This window comes from Rhipicephalus sanguineus, chromosome 1 (assembly GCF_013339695.2).
Source record: "Rhipicephalus sanguineus isolate Rsan-2018 chromosome 1, BIME_Rsan_1.4, whole genome shotgun sequence".
NCBI lineage: Eukaryota > Metazoa > Arthropoda > Arachnida > Ixodida > Ixodidae > Rhipicephalus > Rhipicephalus sanguineus.
The window spans coordinates 104,781,037-104,800,703 of NC_051176.1; the positions used below are offsets into that span (position 1 = coordinate 104,781,037).

Sequence of the window (19,667 nt, forward strand, 5' to 3'; positions counted from 1 at the left end):
ATTACGGTAGTCAGAAGAAGTTCTCTTTATCCTACACGCACGCGCACACACACACACACACACACACACACACACACACACACACACACACACACACACACACACACACACACACACACACACACACACACACACACACACAGCCGCCACCAGTGCCGTGGATGAAGGCAAAGTGAGGACCAACGTTACTAGAGTCACTAGAGTTCTAGTAACGTTGGTGAGGACGGCATCTTTTCTCAACAGTACTCGCTTGCTCTCAAGGAATCTCAAAAACATCACTGTTGAGCTTGTTTTGACTGTTCTTTGTAAAGTTATTACAACGTAACGGACCAAGCAAAAATGTTTATAGCCTCAGAGAGTTTTGTGGTGCTTTTTAGTCTCGAAGGCCACACTTTTGGCACGCTGCGCCTCAAGCGAGACACGCGTTGCACGCGAGCTCAATTGTGTATTAGAAACAAACTTCTTTTTAAACTAGTGGTCGAACGTACTACTGCTAAAATGAAAATTGAAGCATTTGTTACATAGCGGCCATGACGTGTTTCTTACTTCCGAATCTGAACACCAAAAGCAAGACTCTTATAAATCACGTCAGCCGAGCGGGCATACTCATCAACGTCGCCGTCAACTTGGGCGCCACCAGCCGGTTCATTTCTTTTGCTGCCGAAGATCATTAGGTTCGTACACGTGTTGCCGATTGTCTCAGTGCCGTCTAGAAATGTTCGTTATTAATCTGTATAAAGTGTATTCGTAGGTTATCGGTATCGTAGTCTAAGGCCCCAGCTTGCTGTTGAGCTTCTTTGTGTAGCGCGAGTTGTTCAGCCGTGTGTTGTGGAATCTTGCGAGGCCTAACTGATCTCTCTTGCAGTAACCATGTCGGCCGAACTGCAGTGGATGATCGTCAAAGACCGGTCCAGCTACCTGGTCAAGAAGCGGATGATCAAAACGTGGTTCAGCATTGTAAGTGTCGCCGCCTGCGTCGATAATGATTCCAGTTATTTTTGTCGCGTGTCTTCAGTGTGGTCAGTGCTGTCATTTTGTCCGGGGTGTAATACAGGACCCCCTCAACCCTAAGGGAACGCACGCCAAGCGCTACAGCGGCACCGTGAGGGACAAGGCCCTCACCATTGAACCCCACAGCAGCGGTAAAGGTGTTACGCTGGTCTACAAGAAGCAAGCTAGTAAGTATGCGCACAGCGTTGGAAGAGTTAAAGCCGTCCGACCTATGGGTGCACGTGGTAGAGCCATACTGATTGTAATCGTCGTTTTGCCGTTTAGATCGCAAGAAGCCGGCGAAGTCGCTTGACCGCGTGCCCCTCAAGAAGGGAGCCCGCCGCACAATGTCCTCTATCAAGAAGTGGGTGAAGGGACACCAGTACTACAGGAAGGATTTGCAGACCGTAAGTGCTGTGCGACTCGAATCAGCTTTAAAAAAGATATGTGTTGGTCACCTGTAAGGAGTCGCATCCCCCAGTGTAGACGTGTATTATTGAAGTGGATATTTTTTTACTGTGACTGCATCATTGCTACATACTGTAAGGTAACAATTTGTAGCTTGCTTCAGTTGCAGTCGGCGCACACGGAGCTTAGCTCATATTACGTGCGACGAGTGCACTAGAAACAATGCATGGACATCATGGCAGCGATGTAGAATCGTGAGCACGGATAAACCATGCCTCTATCCATTTCACCATGAGTACACAAATACTGGCCATTTTGTGTGCTCTGGTGAAGTGGAGATTCAAGTGAGAAAGTTTACTGCATAAAAAAATGCTAGTCTTACATTTGAAAAACATAGGTTGCGCTGATTTGTTTTCTGCATGATGTAACCGGTAATACTCTGCACAGCATTGCACTTTATATATTTGTGGGCGAAAAGTTCATTTGATAAAGCTGGGCTTATTTGGAGGCATATGTGCAACTGTACAGAGGGAGTGAGGTTGTAAGCAAATGTCAGTTAGTGACAGAAGGTAGTCACTTGCATTAACTTGCGCTTTGCCTTGTAATCTTTCGCATGCAAGACGTGCCTATTTCTTTCGTACACCTGCTTGCCAGGCAGCACTATTTACCTCAAGTACACAAGTGGACCAGCTCTCTTTTGTGGTGAAAGTGCAAGTGGCGCAATTTTTATTGAAGGTGCCGCAGTATCGGAAATAACCAGATATGGCCATTTCGTATCTTGCTTAGTTTCTACAGCGCGACTGGACGCGGACGAAGAAGGAACACGCAAACACACACACAGCGCTGACTTTCAACTGGAATGTTTATTTTTCATATGCACGTGACGCTTATATAGACACACGCCAGCAGGTGCACACAAAACAAGAAACAAAAGCAGGACCCAAACGCGCATGTTCTGCCGCAATCACAACCAGTTGCCACCAGCCTAGAGTGACGCATCCAGATATCTCTTTTCCTTATCTGTTAGAGACAAGGATGGCATGCTGACACATGTATCATTCATTTTATCTATTTCATACGCTTCAATAATTTCTCTAGTCAATCGATCTCTTGCCCTGTTGAGTATACTAGTTTTATCAAAAATGGGAAACAGCCACATCTTTGGCAGTGAATGGCAAGGTGTCCGGAAATAACTTTCGTGACATTGTACTTATGTTCGCGCAACCTTTGATTCACACACCGGCCGGTCTGGCCAATGTACACACGGGAACATGACATCGGGACGGAATAGATAACGTCTTTAGTGCAGGCAACAAACTTCTCGCTATGTTTAGTGGAACAGGAAGCATTTTCTTTTTCCTTTTCGGCGTTCACTCGCCTGCAAAGTCCCTGCAGTCGCACGGGCGCGGAAAAAACAACGTCCACACCGGACCTTCTCGCAATCCTTTTCAGGTTGTGAGATACGGTGTGGATGTAGGGCACTACTGCGAGCTTTTTCCTTCGAGTGCCACTCTGATGCTCACTCGGATTAGACCTGTACTTTTTGTTCAGGCGCTCCGCCACCGCTGACAACAGTCTCATGGGGTAACCGGAGTCGTACAGACGCTTGGCCTGGCCCCACAAACTTTCCTCAATCTTATGCTCACAAGACTTGGACAAAGAATTGTGGAAACACGACTGAATCACGGCACGCTTGACTAACTTGGAGTGCGCCGATGCAAATGGCAACACCGGCTTGTTACCTCTAGGCTCGTAGCTCCAGCAAACACCTCTTGGATGGCAATACAACCCTATGTCCAAAAATCTTATGAAATTGTCCTTTGGGACTTCATGCGTCAGTAAAAGAGGGGACAACACGTCAGTAAAAATGCTCAGGGTTCTAGCGACCCCTGCGTCAAAGAACCCTGAGCATTTTTACTGACGTGTTGTCCCCTCTTTTACTGACGCATGAAGTCCAAAGGACAATTTCATAAGATTTTTGGACATAGGGTTGTATTGCCATCCAAGAGGTGTTTGCTGGAGCTACGAGCCTAGAGGTAACAAGCCGGTGTTGCCATTTGCATCGGCGCACTCCAAGTTAGTCAAGCGTTGCCGTGATTCAGTCGTGTTTCCACAATTCTTTGTCCAAGTCTTGTGAGCATAAGATTGAGGAAAGTTTGTGGGGCCAGGCCAAGCGTCTGTACGACTCCGGTTACCCCATGAGACTGTTGTCAGCGGTGGCGGAGCGCCTGAACAAAAAGTACAGGTCTAATCCGAGTGAGCATCAGAGTGGCACTCGAAGGAAAAAGCTCGCAGTAGTGCCCTACATCCACACCGTATCTCACAACCTGAAAAGGATTGCGAGAAGGTCCGGTTGTGGACGTTGTTTTTTTCCGCGCCCGTGCGACTGCAGGGACTTTGCAGGCGATGTGAACGCCGAAAAGGAAAAAGAAAATGCTTCCTGTTCCACTAAACATAGCGAGAAGTTTGTTGCCTGCGCTAAAGACGTTATCTATTCCGTCCCGATGTCATGTTCCCGTGTGTACATTGGCCAGACCGGCCGGTGTGTGAATCAAAGGTTGCGCGAACATAAGTACAATGTCACGAAAGTTATTTCCGGACACCTTGCCATTCACTGCCAAAGATGTGGCTGTTTTCCCATTTTTGATAAACTAGTATACTCAACAGGGCAAGAGATCGATTGACTAGAGAAATTATTGAAGCGTATGAAATAGATAAATGAATGATACATGTGTCAGCATGCCATCCTTGTCTCTAACAGATAAGGAAAGAGATATCTGGATGCGTCACTCTAGGCTGGTGGCAACTGGTTGTGATTGCGGCAGAACATGCGCGTTTGGGTCCTGCTTTTGTTTCTTGTTTTGTGTGCACCTGCTGGCGTGTGTCTATATAAGCGTCACGTGCATATGAAAAATAAACATTCCAGTTGAAAGTCAGCGCTGTGTGTGTGTTTGCGTGTTCCTTCTTCGTCCGCGTCCAGTCGCGCTGTAGAAACTAAGCATGAACTACCAACTAGCCCGCCAACGCACTTTAGTCATTTCGTATCAACTTGCGTGATTCATGATAAGACTTGTACAAACTGAAGCCACCTTTATCACTGATGTGCTTGCCCTCTAAGCTGCATGTAATGCAAGTGCAGGGAGAACAGAATGGCTTGAGCAGAGGGCATTTTTCTATCCGTTATAGCTCTTTTTATATTGTGTGTGCAAAGTTTCCTGCAAGTACTCCCATTTAATGGTCCGTTTAGTTGCAACACTCATTTCAGAAACGCTTCATTTTGTGTTCCCATGTGCGACAGCTAAGTTAGTGATGGTGGCAGTTTGTATTCATCAGCAGAAGGTTTTCTGTTCATCTGCAGGTTTTGCATGGTAGTTGTCTTATACATAACTTGCACATCACGTCAGTTCCTGGCTTCCGTCTGCCATCACCGAGCCAACGGAGCAGATGTCTCGGTGACCGCTCAGTGTTTACGTTTGTTTGCCATGTTTGGAGCCAGTTGGGGTTCATTTTATCGAAGAGCTTAGCGGGCCTCCCGAAAAGCAAGGCATGTTCATTGTGTTCAACTCGGTGGTTCACGTTTGGACAAAAATCCACCTCGCGCACAGCACAGTGAGAAATCAACTCCGTGGTGATACACTGAGTGAAAAGGTAGGGATGTTTGGAAACATAACTTGCCTGTTAAAAAGTGACGCCCACATACACGAACGTTGTTCAGTGTCTTGAGGTCATTCCTATTTTGCGTGCAAGCCATGTGCTCCGCTTCTCGGACAGCTCTTTCGTGCGGTCGCACTGGTTTATCACCTTTGGCAAATGGTACATTCCTGCGTCTGGTCCTTATTCATTTGATTCACACTTCTCATGGGGCAGCAACATATCGCACAAATTGCCACTGCGACATACGGCGTTGATGGGAAATGCGAGAGTCGTACAGCTCTACTCGTGTCTGTCTGCTGCCATGCGCTTGGTGATGGTGGCGCGTTCAGAGATCGTATCTCATAGTTCCGCGGTGTGACGTAGTTGCAAGTTATGTATAGATTATACAACATTGATACATGGGCTTTCCTGATGCTGACCTGAATTTGTTGCGTGATTGGTACAGCACACTTGTGTCAACACCACCATTAGGTCGCCTTGCAACCCTTTGAAGGTTCACCTATATTTTTGACATGGTGTTATAAAAACAGGCTGTGGTATATACATATAAACCACAAAGAAATAGTATAAAAAGGTTTTCATCAAAATTAAGGCTGCACTGGAAAAGTGGGACACACATGTCCCACTGAGTCATGAAAGTACCATTATGCGATCACATCAGCAGGTATTTGGGATGAAACGGCTGAAACAAGTGGTGCAGAGGTACGTTGTGTGCACTTCATTTCCTGCAGCAGAACAGCACCTGCACATTTGCCTTGCAAGCCTTCATAGGGCTATGGTCTGTTCCTGTAAAGCTTGCTTCACTGCATGCACAATTTGTCAATTTTGTTGTCCCTTCTTCCGCTGTCGAAATGGTCGAGTACTTATGTTGTACCTGAATATCTGCCCACTTGTCAAAAGGTATACGATGTCAAGAAAATTATTCAGGGGCACAGTTATCCACAATTAGGTTTAGCGAAGAGCATGGCAATTTCACAAAGGAATGTTTCGATGCATTTATCAGTCAAGTTACTGCACAACTCTACAAAAACACATGATGATTGGGAGTTGAAAACTCCTTTCTAGAAAACCAGGAAAAGAGAAAATTACCTGGCATTTTGAATGACAGGTTTCTTTTTTTTATCTGAGAGAGCAAAATTCAGAAACTTCCTTAAAAAAATAGAACAAATTTCAGGGGCATTGTGGCACTACTGCCACCTTCCAAAATCGCGGTAAGAAAATTTTTGTTGAGCTTACATAGACTTCGGTAAGATAGCAGCCACTTAGCGTTGCACTAATTGTGACTGGTGATGTGGGAGAAAAAATTGTTCTGCAAAAGGAAAAGTGGGACGTATGTGTTCCGCTGACACACAAGGGGTTAGCGCTGAAAAACTGGTATGCTAAGAGCAAACGAGAACATTCCCACCTTGAAATTGCCCATTATAATGTGGTTTCGTCTGGTAACACTTGTCCATTCGACTGTGCCCAAATTGCTGAAGAGCAAGGGTATACAATCTGGACAGGTATCTTGTAGTGATGTGTCCAATTCTATGGTAGTGTTATCCACCACTCACCGCTGGTTTATCAGATAGCATGGGTTTACCGTCGCTGTCACCGTTAAGTGTGATTGCTACAAAATAATGACCTTGGCAGCAAGTGCTTATTTGTGGTGCCTTCATATACAAGCACATTGAAGGATTATTTGCAAGCTTGACGTTGCAAATGCTTCTGGACCAATGCTATCAATAATTTTGTTTTGCAAAACGGAACATATGTGCTTAAGGACGAAAGTGTACATTGAGTGGTTTTCAGCATAAAAGCTGTTTGATGCCTAATAGTATAGTTATTGGCGCTGTGATTTTGATATTGTACAAAAAGTTTTTTGCCAGTTTTTTTTTTTTCTACGTGTAAAAAAAAAAAAGCAACGAAATGTGCTGCTTCCCTATTGGTGCTCATTGAAGTTGGTGCTCGAGCTTCAGGATATTTTACTGGTGAGGATTGCTGCTGTGGGGCTAGAAAGCCAGGATAGAGAGGTTCAAGATGTGGCTCGTTAGCACAGCCTATGCCATCGTGCACTGCAGCGTGTACAGCTGCGCCACAATATAATGAATTGTTAGGTAAAACATGGTAATCCTGAAATGTTTTACTGATCTTTACAAATATGATCTTTTAATATGTACGTCTGTGTTATGAAGCTTTTCAAGGTTGGACCGTATGTAGAGGACTTGGCAGCAGGAACATATAGGTGTATCAATGAAAAATAAGCAAATTAAAATACATTTCAAGGACTACACACATTTGAGTGAATTTACCTCAACTGCTATTGTGTTTAATGTTGCTTAATACCCGTGCCACACGGGCACAGGAAATGGCATTTACCTCCTAATGCCTTCAGATTTAATGCCATTCGTGCGGTGCCACACGGACGAACAAAATGGCATTCGCCCAAATGCCATTCGTCACCTAATGCCATCGCCAGAACTCATTCGACTGACAAATGCATACTCTCAACGGCACAGCTGACAAAGTGCGATATACCTAAATTATGTAAAACGACATCCTATTCAGCTGAAAATAAAGTTTCACATCTTTTATTTACACTAATCACTTAAGCGCCCCGCCACGGTGGTCTAGTGGTTATGCACTCGACTGCTGACCCGAAGGTCGCGGGATCAAATCCCGGCCGCGGTGGTGACATTTTCGGTAGAGGCGAAAATGTTTGAGGCTTGTGTACTTAGATTTAGGTGCACGTTAAAGAACCCCACGTGGTCGAAATTTCCGGAGCCCTTCACTAAGGAGTCTCTCATCATATCGTGGCTGTGGGATGCTAAACCCCAGATAGTAGTAGTCCCTTAAACTAGCACAAACGCTGTATTTTGGTTGTGACAGGCACCATTTTCTTTTTACGCTATGGATTTGACTAGCGCTGGCTTAGGTTGCTACAGTCGGCTACAACGTCATGAAACAAAGCAACGAACTAAAGCTTACGGCAGTGTAATATGCTTATTTCTACATTTAATTATTCTCGGAGGTATATGAAGCTTGTAAACGCATGTTTATTTTTTTATTACTACTCAGTTGCTCACTACAGATGATGATGATGTCGATCACAAGTCAAATGTCATTCAGTTTGGACGTGTAGCAGCTCCGCTGGAAAAAATGTCATTCGGGAACTGAATGCCTTCACTACAGAATGTCATTTTCTGTGCCCGTGTGGCATGGGTATAAGAGTGAGTTTTAGATAGTGGTCTACTTCAAGCTTGGTTTGTGTGGCGTCTTTTAAGATGCATTGACATTCTGTTGAAAGGTCACGTGCTAGATCAATGTGCGGCTGCTGTTTCCTCTTGTGCAAGCACGATCTGCTGGATGACCCACCTCCTTGAAGTTTACAGCCAGAATTTTGAGTACATGTGCTGGGATAACATCTGTACTATAAAGCAGGAAAGGAAAATGTCTGCTTGTCCAGCAGCCGTAACACTTCCCTGGTTCACACACCCCAAGCCTGTGATCGCTCTTGTACGTATGTTTGGTTACCTTTTCAGATATATGTATGACATGAAATGTGTTGCTTCGTGCCAGTGCGGCCCCTGGAAAAAATGGTGTGCTGCGTGCAGTTTGCAGACTGCTCACTGTAGCAGCTAGTCACACTAATTCTTTACTACTACTGCGTACTGAACCTTATTCCACCTTTTACAGTTGTGCCTCCGTCGTGCCAGTGCCATCCTCAGGAGTCAAAAGGCTATTGTGCCCAAAAAGAAGAGTGCTCGCCCCGCTAAGAAGGCCGACTGAGTGATCACATCAGACCAATAAAACATGCTTTGAAGCAGATTTATTGCATTGAAAGTGGTTTTCTTGCTTGTTCCATAATGGACAACCATAAGAACACGGGTCCCAGGAGTGATAAGAGGACATGCAATACTGCCAACAGCACATTCTTTAACATTAGAAGAAACGCAAAAACTTCATGTAAATGTAGTGTAGATATATAACAGAGCAGGACGCAGCACATGACTTAGTGAGCTTCGGCATGGTGTGCGCAAGGTGCCTATTTTGCGTGGCAATGCTCAAGTCATCTCTTGGCAACTTCCTTTGTGCTCGTCAAGCACGGGAGGACATTGCTACAGCATAGCTCTAATAAATAGCATAAGTATACAGTGCAACACTCTTGCAACCACTGTAGTGCAGTGTTGGCCAAATGCTTGTTTGCGTAGTGTCGGCGAAGTGCATTTCTTGTGAGGACTGGCGTTGCCAGCCACTGCACGAACAGCTACTCGTTGCAAGAGCCTGTACATCATGTGCGGTATTGCATGTGCCAACTACAACCAAACCTCCGTATGGCAGCACATGTACATTCAAAATGTTGCTTACACAAGCATTGCCAAGTGTACATGTTGCAAAAGTGTTGCACACACCACACTGAAGTCGTGACCTGCTTCGTTGCCTTCACCGGTGCACCTCCACACACACCCGCGAAGTGCAGAAAGACTACTGCCTGCCACTAAAGAATTAGATGCTGGACACTCGCACGTAACGCCTTTTTGCCTAGGTCTACGATTGCCTGAACAACACTGCCACAACCCCATGTGCATAAAAGTGGAGGGGTGGGAAAGACTGCAGGTATAGTAGCATTTTTTTATGCAACAACGCATGCTGGTAGAAGTCTGCAACACTGCTTGACATCATCCATGCATGTCGCTCTCTAGTTTTCAATGATATACACACACAGACAGACCAACTTCTGCTAAAGAATGGCTCCCAGATAGCTTTGGCAGCCGGGGGTTTGTGGAAGGGATAAAGCTCCCTGGACCCACTGAACAGGAATGTCTCCCTTTGGTGCACAGCAGTTGCCTCAATTGCTCAGATCTCTCAGGTCACTGAGAAAGCCCTCGGGTGTAAGAATGTGGTCCGAGCCTGTTGGGAATGGCACAAAAAGTAGGTTTCAATGAAAAGGCACATCATTCCACAAGGTGGAGAACGAATTATGAAAGGGAAAATCTGCATTCAATCGTTAGCAGAGGAAAGCTGCAAGGAAATCTACGCATTACTCTGAAAGGTAAGCTTCCTAGTTCACAAAAGCTAGGACGCTTTACTCGTTGCGACTGTTTATGCTGGGATCAGCAGGGCAAAGTAAGCGCTTCTCTGACTGCAGACACTCACAAACTGTTCCACTTGTAGACGGCACCAAAGTCTGCAAGCCAATGCCAAGTCAATAGTCAACTCTTGTGTAGTCAAATTCACTACGCAAAAACCAATTTCTGATGTAAAAAATAAAGCTATGTTTATACAGTAAATGATGTCATCCACTAGCACTTTAGTGAAAAAGGCTTCATGAGGAACTCTTGTCAGTACACTACATTGTACCGCTACAATACATGGAAGTTTGGGCACTTGCATGCATTGTTCTTGGCATGTATTATTTGGTAAAGGAATGCTTATATCTTGAACATAGCCCAAACATATTTTGTTGTAGCAAACAAAACTTCCTTTTCAAAGCATCTACCTATGAAAATGTAGGCAACGGAAGTTATTGTTCGCATATCTCTTCCAGCAATTTTTACCACAGCAAAAATAATAAAAAAGTTGTAACAGGCATTCGCCAGTCACTTCATTACTGTTGTAAATAAGTGCCAAAGAAGTTCTTAATGCACCCTTCTAGCATTTGATGTTTCTTATCAATTATTGTTTTAATTTGTTTATGTTGTTTAAGATGCTTTGTACTACATTATGCTTTATCCCTGTTTTAGAATTCTGTTCATGGATTTTTAGCAGATCCCCAAGAACACTTAGCAGTTTTGATTGGGCAGCAACATTTCTTGTGAGCAAGCTGGCAACTTGGTGCAGCGATGAAGCTTAATCAATATTGTAGCAGGGTCCTTCCAATACTTTCCTACTCGTCATGAAACTCCCGCCGAAGTTTCATACAGGGACAAAAGCTACCACTAAAGACACCGCCGCGAGCAGGAGGCGACCAACCTGTCGCATTTGGAAGGGCAATTGCACATTTGCATGAGTGTTTCCCATGAAAAACATTCCGCCCACATTTTTTCCCGTGTTTTCTAACTGATCATAGAAGTAATGAGTACATCTGTGCGAACAGCAAAATTTTGAGTGCAAAGCGAATTCGAATAATAAAGTTTGAGCGCGAATCGAATAATTTTCGAATATTTCTCGAATATTTTTTTAATACTTCGAAGCGAAATTACAGAAAAAGAGTTGCAGAGAATTCCTAAACATATTCTAAATTACATTCTAAAAACATTATAGCTCCGCAATGGTGCAACCGGGCGCCGCCATTTTGGGCTCGTCGGAAAGAGCATTTCTCCGTCTTCAAATTTCCCGCCTCAGCTAGGTCCTCCATTCAGAAACAAGCGTACAAAAAGCAAATGTTTAAAGTTCGTTTGGAGGTCTCCCATTGGCTGCGTCCGCGATGTTGCTCCAGCACGCCTCGCCATTGGTCCGGTGCTCACTCCGGGAGAGCGTCGTCTGCGGCTTGCGCGTCGCGAGGTCACGGTTGTCGACAATCGCGCTACTTACGCGTTCGCTCGTTCTGCGTTCACGGGCCGACGATCATATGGAATATAACTACGCTTTAATTTGGCAGCTGCAAGCGGAACGTCAATAAGCAGATTACGATATATATAGTGCGCCGCGCTCGTCGCGAACGTCGCAGACGCGTGTCTCGGACCGACTCTGGGATTCGCGGTTAGAGGTTCTGCTTGTCAGAATTTCGGACCTCGTGACGAAGACCCTCACTGGACGACTCTTTGTACTCGCGACCGAGCATGACGTACTTTGAAACATCGGGCACCGCGGCCACGAACACCGCGACCGAGCTTACTGCTCGAAGTCGTGGCTAGGCCTAACTCGCGCTATATCGTTGTGGCTTTTTCGCGAAAGCGAAGAAGCTGCAATGTGCTTCGCCGCAGACAACGAATAGCATCGCCCGCTGGCTTCTCGGAATCGTGGATGGGCACTTGGCGCATCGGCAGCGTCCCTGGCCAAGCTCGTCGCACAGCGACCGTTCAGAGCACTGGTGGAAGCGGCAGTCTTCGCCCCAAAACGCAAGACCAAGCACGCTGCACGCCGATTTATCGTCGTTATATTTATTTTCCGTTATTATAAACCGTTATATTTATTTCCCGGAGGTTCGAATAGTTCCGATACTAAAATTCCGGTGCGAATCGAATAGCAAACACTATTCGAAAGTTCGAACATTCGCACACCCCTAGTAATGAGTGCTGACAAAATAATATCCCCTTCAAGTGTGAATTATGATAGACCATCTGTAAATAGGTGGTGATACGTTGATTTGTGCATTTTTCAGTAGTTAATTTTAATTAGTGTAAGTAAATATCTATTTTGAAGTTAGTCATGTTCTACTTTTGTATAAAAGTAATGAACTCTTGCATTCGAAATACATGGGCAATTTCTTATTGGCTGTATTCATTCCGAGCAAACAAAAATGAGAATTTTCGTATGGCTCCTAGAACGGGGCACGTTGAATGGCTCATTGAACATGGTAGTGTCTTCAGCAAAGTGATTCTCTGCAGCAATATGCAGCACAATTAAGTTAAAAGAGCACTACTCGTCCACTCAGGAAGCGTGTACAAAAGTGGAAACCACATTTCAAGCCAGTTGAAGTAACACGCAGTGCATGACAAGCCTCTACATTTGATGTGTAAAATTATACACACCACCCCTGAAGGGGATATAGCATGCATGTTCTTTACTAGCTCAAGCCATTAATTGTTAGCAATGGTTAGTCCAAGGCTGTTCTTCAAGCTTGTAGCTTGAATCACATGTAGCTTGTCCATCGCTTGTACTCATGCCTATACCTACATTTCTTGATCCAGGTGTAGTTGTTTATTATCATGCTTAAATTGTGCATCACACCATGAATAAGTCTAGCTGACCTACACATTTGTTTAAGAAGTTATAGTGGGCCCTATCGCACGCAGGCAGTCCGCAATGCTCATTCTCCTGCTAACTGCCATTTATTCTGGGGCATTACGAAGTTGCCAATGAGAATTTTGTGTGTAGAACAGTTGGAACATGAAGCAATCTTGGCACTAATTACAGAAGCAGCTGTGAACTGTGCATGCTAGATCTAGGCAATATTTACGGTTTCCAAGTGAAAGTTCTTGCATACAAATTTATGACAGTGATAACATCCCAATAATGCCTCTGGCATCGACATGTCCCTCGCAGCACACTCGAATGTAGTACTTCAATTCAAATGAGAACCCAGCAGTATCTTGTCTCGAGATGGCTCTCTTCCACCTGCCGTGTAGTTTCGCGTTGACTGGTAAACAAAATAGGGAGACCTTTTTGTCAACACCCTTGTATCCTGAGCGGCAGCCTCCCACACAGCAAGTGCTAGGCATTACTGCTATGACTAATTACTAAACATCGATGTCACCACATGTAGACATGCTGAGGTGAAATAAATACAAGCACGCACAGCAACACTCTGCACCAACACTCCACTAACGTGATCACCACTAAGGTAGCCGCAGCCGCCTTCCTTGTTGTCCGGATGGATGGATGCCATGAGCATCCACTTTACAACGTCCATAGTATTTATTATAGTGTCGTCTTCTATCTATGCAACGCTGCGGCACGGCAACTGCAGGCGCATATGAAGTCCTCCAGTACTGTTACGTGGGAGTTTCACGACCGGTACAAAAGTAGTGAAGGACCCCGATTGTAGCTTTACGAACTTGTGCTACCAAGATGAGTCAGAGCCATCTACAACACATGAACTTTAGTACACTTAGCACCGAATTCTCAATATATGTACAGTACTCACAAATTGAAACGCGATTTTACTATGAGCAATTGCTCATGATAACCGCTTTATGTTTCTGTAAATCTGGCCGTTAAATGTTGGCTCTGATGTAAGTGTTCCAAGTCAAAATTACATTGATATGAAAATTGCAGACGCTGGAAATTAAAGGGGCCCTGCAACACTTTTCCAAGTAACCATCGAATGGCTTCATTAATTGACCGCTACAAAAATGTTTAAAATCCGTCAAGTACGAGTGGAGTTACAGAGATTTGCCACACGCTACATACCTGCCAAGTTTGGAGAAACAGAATTCGGGAGATCTACTCAACTGGGGGGGGGGGGGGAGGTATAAAATAGTCGAGCGTGGAGGGGAGGGGTAAAAAGTATGCCGACCGGGGGGGGGGGGGGGGGGGGCACTGCGATAGCAATTATATGGACACTGTCAGCGGGATTTTGCGGGCGCCGCTGATCTGTACCGAGTGCAAACCGATAACATCGCTTACACATCGTTTGTTTCACGTGCGAGTAAAAGCGCGCTAGCGCTAGGCACGAACACGGTTGAAGCAGAGATAAAACGACCCGGCCGTCACCGTCGTGCGAAGGGCGCATGCGACAACATCGCTCCGCCTGCGAGGCCTGTCGTCGCTTGTTTACCAGTTATTTCGTCAGGCAAGATATTGTGTCTACAGAAACGCATCATCTACGAAATATTAACGGCTGATATAACCAATAACACATTTAGGATGTGGCCAGACGTGGCCAGACAACTTTGCTCATGTGCCCAGACAAAGCACTGGACGCGCGGGGCAAAACTGGATTTCCGGGACATTTTCCTATGACCCGTACAACCGGGAGAAACGTTCAAAATCCGGGAGTCTCCCGGGCAATCCGGGAGACTTGGCAGGTATGACGCTACAATTGCTTTCTCTCTTCTCTCGTCCCGAAGAACGCACTGGAAGCTAAGCAGAGAGGAATGGCACGGGGGAAAGAAGTTGCGTCACGCAACTTCTTGACCTTGAGCACTTCTTTTCTTTTGAACTCGTGGCTAACCTTCAGTGAGATTGCGAGCGCGCACGCAGGCACATGGCGGCCTCCCGCAGCATGCGCAGTAACATTGCAGCCAACGATGCTCTTATCAGCCAATGGCCGTGAATTTGTGCATATGGCACGATCATTTCAATATATATGGCATCATTTGTAGACAGAAGAGGGAGTGATTTTTAGCTGACTCTGAGAATTAATTGTAAATTCCAGGCTGCGTGCTGTGCTACAACGTTTGGCTCATGTGTTCTCGGGAGCCTCAACTACCGATCGCAGCGTTTTCTGACCATGCTGAAAAAGTGTTGCAGGGCCCCTTTGAAATGTGTGAATTACTTAGCGCTAAATTTTCCCATTTCACTTTGTGCGTACTGTACAAGGTAAATACACAATGCTTTTAAAACACATGTTCAACTGTCATGCCATCATCACTCTGTCAGTTACATGCGGTGTTGTGCAGCAGCAGTGTCAAGTAACAGCAAATCAACTACAGTTGCTATTATCAATGCTCTGATGATAAAGTTTATAGCATGGCTAATTTAGGTTACGAATGGCCAATGGAAGAAAACCAATGAAGGCAAAATGAAATGACAAGTGAACACTCATTAATACAGTATCAATAGCCAATTATCTGATAGCCTTATACAACAGCGAAAAAAATGAACAACCACAGTAAATGCAAACAAAGCGCAGGACTAGCAGTGAGAAGCCACAAAGCTTACCAATGATAACCTCCCAGTTCTTCACTTCCTTGGTGACTTCATATGCACAGCGCATTTCCGAGTATGTCATGCCGCCAATGACGAAGACAATCAGGCGAGGCACATTCTTGACATTAGGTGTATTCTTATCCTTGTGCCAGTGGCCATAGCGCTGACTGTAAACACAAAGTTTGCTTTTTACACACGGCGAATCATTGCACTTGTGTGCAGCATATGGAAACACATATATACATTCGAGCCCATGCATAATGAGCTTGTATTTGGAAAAATAAAGACATAAAAACATCACATTTTTTTTAATGTTTTGCCTCCTAGTTCATACATTAACACTTGGGAAATAATGTGGGCATCTGCGGAACTTCCAGCAGCTGCACACCATATACTGATAAGACAGTGAAACAACTATTAATAGCGTGTGACTTATTTTTTCATTTGGTCCTTTACGCATCGTGGTATTACTGAGCAAGGCAAAAGATGAGCGTTTACTGCGCCACTGCTTTTATGTCCAGTGAAGAAACTGAGTGCATGCAACAAAGACACTTGTTCGCTGTTTGTTTATAGTTAAATGTGTATACACATATACATGCAATTCAAATATATTGGACAGCAGCAGCCACACAAATCTTTGTACTTAAATCATATGCAAACAATGTCCACAATCTTTTGCTTAACTATGCACACATTTTTATACAGACTTTGCGCTGCATAAAGATTTATTTATCATGTTCATGTGCTTTTCGATTGCCAATCCACCCATACTTTTTATTGAATTGCTGCCATGAGCAAATTTTAATGTGCAACCTTGCCATCAAAGAAGAATAGTACTGCTGCTCCGAGAAGAATGCATAAATATTCAGGGCGGATTTGCAGTCTTCATATAAACGACAAATCACAGTCACAATGACATAATGTTCAGTTGATAACTCCACTAAATGCCCTTCCTACATTACATGGCAGTGCCATTAAAAAACCCAAAGTATTTGAGGCATCCTTAAGTGCCGTAAGCATTCCGGAAAAGAAAGATAACAGCAGGGCCATTTGAGAAAGCTGATGCTCATAAGCTTGCTGAATAGTTGTTCTTCAAGAAAGACAACATCGACACAGTGGTAGTGTTGCAAACATGACTTAATTTGGGCGCATGCTCAAAGAAGTAATACGAAGTTGCCTACTACCCTGACACCTAAGCGGTGACCTTGGGAGCGAAAGCCACCATCAATGATTAAGACTAACCTTGTTGGTGCTGACCTCCCATACCCTGTGGGGGGTACACGCCCTCCACTCAAGTAAGGGAAATGCTTCACATCAAGCTTGTCCTCAATGGCGTCCTACAAGAGACCAAGAAAAATAACTGTACCCAAAAGCTGCAGCGTACGTGCAGGCAGAAACAGAGGACCACCACCATGTGAACTTTCGTAAAATCGGTGCATCCCAATGTATAAGACAAGGACAAGAGAAAAAGATATATTTATACTGCTGAACTTCAAAGTTCCTATCTTCCTGCGCACAGTTACAAATACACTTCACGATGGATTTGCATTGTGCTTTGGTACAAAGGTTAGGCCTTCACAAGTGAAAAGAGCTTGACATGTGAGCAGGAACACCAATGAAGATGATGCTCAAGAAGATGGCTCTGCCTGCAGAGGCAGCCTGCTCTGGCACAGTAGAAGTGTTCAGAGTTGTGGAATTGCGAGCAGACTTTCTTTTAACCACCTGATAGGTGCCCTGTTGTAGTTGCAAGAAATGTGATGCCTGAAATCATAATGTTTTATTCCACACATTTCATCAACGGTACCATGCCAGTTTTTATGCAAGAGCCATTAAACCTCTGATTGAGTCTGCTATTGTCAAACAGTAAGCCTGGCCAGAGTGAGGCGACTCGACCAACACTTTAAAACTGCACATACTATTTGTAGGCTTGCTCAACTGTCATTCACAAACAGTGAGTCTGTGCCAACTCAAATAGCTAAACCATGGATAAATGTTCATGTACCAATCGTGCACCATGAATATGGAACTTCAATTACCTAATTTACAATTTTGCAGCTACTGCCTCGGGCATAAAAACACTTGTCATCTTATGACATACTTCCCAACATAACTGCTATTCAGCACTGTCAACATGGGTCTAGAGCATAGTTTCCATATACCTATGTGGCTCAATGCCAATCTTACTGTTGCTCACATTATGGGCACAAAATCCTTCAAAGGAAACCACACTGCTTCTAGGAAGTGAATGCCACTGCTTCACTGTGAATGTCAATAAACATTTCAGCTGAAGAAATGCCATAGGAGCGTAACAAATATGCATCTTTAGTGGGAGGTACTATCTCTTAAGGGGGGAAGCTGCTTCTTGGGGCCAAGAATTACCAAAAACGAAATCGATCTTTTGAAAATGTTATTTTTGGATTCTGCCATTACTGATGCATAACCTCACCAATTTTCATGCATTTTATAGGCGCTAGCCATCCCTCCTTGTATAGCATTTCGCGGTTTGCGTTATTTCTTATTTATTCTTGCTTTGTTTTTTTGTGTTGCACATGAAGAAATGGGACAGGCCATTGAATTTTCGTCTTTCCTGAGTGTTTTGCTGCAAATCGCATTAAAATCGGATACTTCGTAACAATACTACAGTCCAATGAAATAGGTCAGTTCTAAAAGAATCACCCTGCAGTGGCCATAGCAGCCCTTTATATCACATACACAACCAATGGTATTTTGTTCATTGCTACTTTTCCTGTTTCGTTCATAACCTTGCAATCTTCTGAAGCTTTTCTCAGCTTTGGCACACTAAATTTTGATAATTTTTGTCTTGCTGAAAAGCTGAGTGTTTAGTGATTAGAATAGGGTGCCAAATGTTACTTTGGGAAGTTGTAAATTTTTTAGAAAGGGTGAAATAAGAAAGTACTTTTTCTCAGTCATTCAAATGGGAAATTTTAAGCTTTATAACTTTTGTTATAGGAAACAGAGGCATAGTATTACCCTTGTTTCGCTTATTCATATTTGTAAAATCCAGTGAAATTTCATTCAGGATCTAAATAGCCAGTTTGTTAAAAATGTGATCAAATGAAGTTTTCATGAATAATTAATTTTAAAGTGAATGGTATGGTGTACATAAAAACTGGGCTATATGATATGAGCAAGTTAAAATACAAAATCACTAAAGATTTCATCATTCTAACTTAGTAATATAGCACCTTATGTGTAAAACCTATCCCCCCTTAAGAGCATCTATGTCTATGTCATCTTGGAATGTTCCCTCCTACCCTTTTGTGTTACACACCATTGTCCTATGGGCACACATGACTTTGCATTTTGTGTAAGAAGGCAAGACAATAATAAAGAGGGCCACAATATAAGCACTTGCAAGGCCAAACATGCTGTTAATGATTACAGCACTTGGCTCATAGCCTTGTCTGTATTTATGTCTTGACTTTTTGCACAGTTGTTAAAAGACACTGCTACACTTACTTGCCCCATTTGCCACACTACTACAACAAATGGCTCTGTCCCCAACTTGGAAAAAAAAAAATGTTACAGTAAAGACAAAAAACAGAAGTGGTAGAAAAACTTGGCAACTCTAAAGATTATCTGCGTGTTTGGCATGCAGACTTCAGTATCTGCAAGGGCTCACAAGAAAAACAAAATAGATATAATGGAGTAAAAAATACAATATTCTTAGGGAGCTGGCACTGTAACACGAAGATCTTTATACTTAGTTGGTATTTTGCTATGTATGAGATCAAGGTTACAGGGTTTTCCTGTACTTGTTAAAATATCCTGTGGTATTGTACATATAAACATAATTCTTGCTCTTCCGAGCCAGACGGAGTAATACTCCCGATGCATGCTTACAAGTTGGCAGTCATTTGACAGCACTGCACTGACATAACACTTTTCATAAGGACATTGAACCAGCATGCAGACACCAGACTAGGAAAGGCGATACATTTGTAGGACAGCAGTCCACTAAAGTATTTAAATTTTTTTAATGCTCAAAGTGCAATAAATTTTTTACGATGTGTTTTACATATACAAGGAATAATAATCTTGTTGAAACACTACAATAAACATGCACTTTAGCACTACCA

General features: G+C 43.8%; 2 protein-coding genes across 3 annotated transcripts in view; one reads left to right on the plus strand and one right to left on the minus strand.

The window, feature by feature from the left end:
* Positions 1-647: 647 nt before the first annotated feature.
* Positions 648-8,859, plus strand: LOC119394989 (60S ribosomal protein L28). Its single transcript, XM_037662288.2, has 5 exons — positions 648-674; positions 866-957; positions 1,055-1,178; positions 1,276-1,397; positions 8,728-8,859. The coding sequence occupies exons 2-5, from the start codon at positions 871-873 to the stop codon at positions 8,818-8,820; spliced, it is 426 nt and encodes a 141-aa protein (XP_037518216.1). The 5' UTR covers positions 648-674; positions 866-870; the 3' UTR covers positions 8,821-8,859.
* The window catches only part of LOC119394976 (protein ROP), a 47,925-nt gene continuing 37,100 nt past the window's right edge, over positions 8,843-19,667 (minus strand). For both annotated transcript variants that reach the window (XM_037662275.2, XM_037662279.2), the window contains 3 exons: positions 16,810-16,904; positions 15,580-15,734; positions 8,843-9,942 (listed from right to left, as the gene is read on the minus strand). In XM_037662275.2, coding sequence (XP_037518203.1) covers positions 9,881-9,942; positions 15,580-15,734; positions 16,810-16,904 — 312 coding nt within the window. In that variant the 3' untranslated portion in view covers positions 8,843-9,880. The remainder of the gene's footprint in view (positions 9,943-15,579; positions 15,735-16,809; positions 16,905-19,667) is intronic.

Excerpts from the sequence above, each read along its gene's own strand:
- LOC119394989 (XM_037662288.2), top strand. The coding sequence starts at position 871 with ATGTCGGCCGAACTGCAGTGGATGATCGTCAAAGACCGGTCCAGCTAC. Across the intron at positions 958-1,054 it reads TCAAAACGTGGTTCAGCATT|GACCCCCTCAACCCTAAGGG; the intron begins GTAAGTGTCGCC and ends GGTGTAATACAG. Across the intron at positions 1,179-1,275 it reads GGTCTACAAGAAGCAAGCTA|ATCGCAAGAAGCCGGCGAAG; the intron begins GTAAGTATGCGC and ends TTTGCCGTTTAG.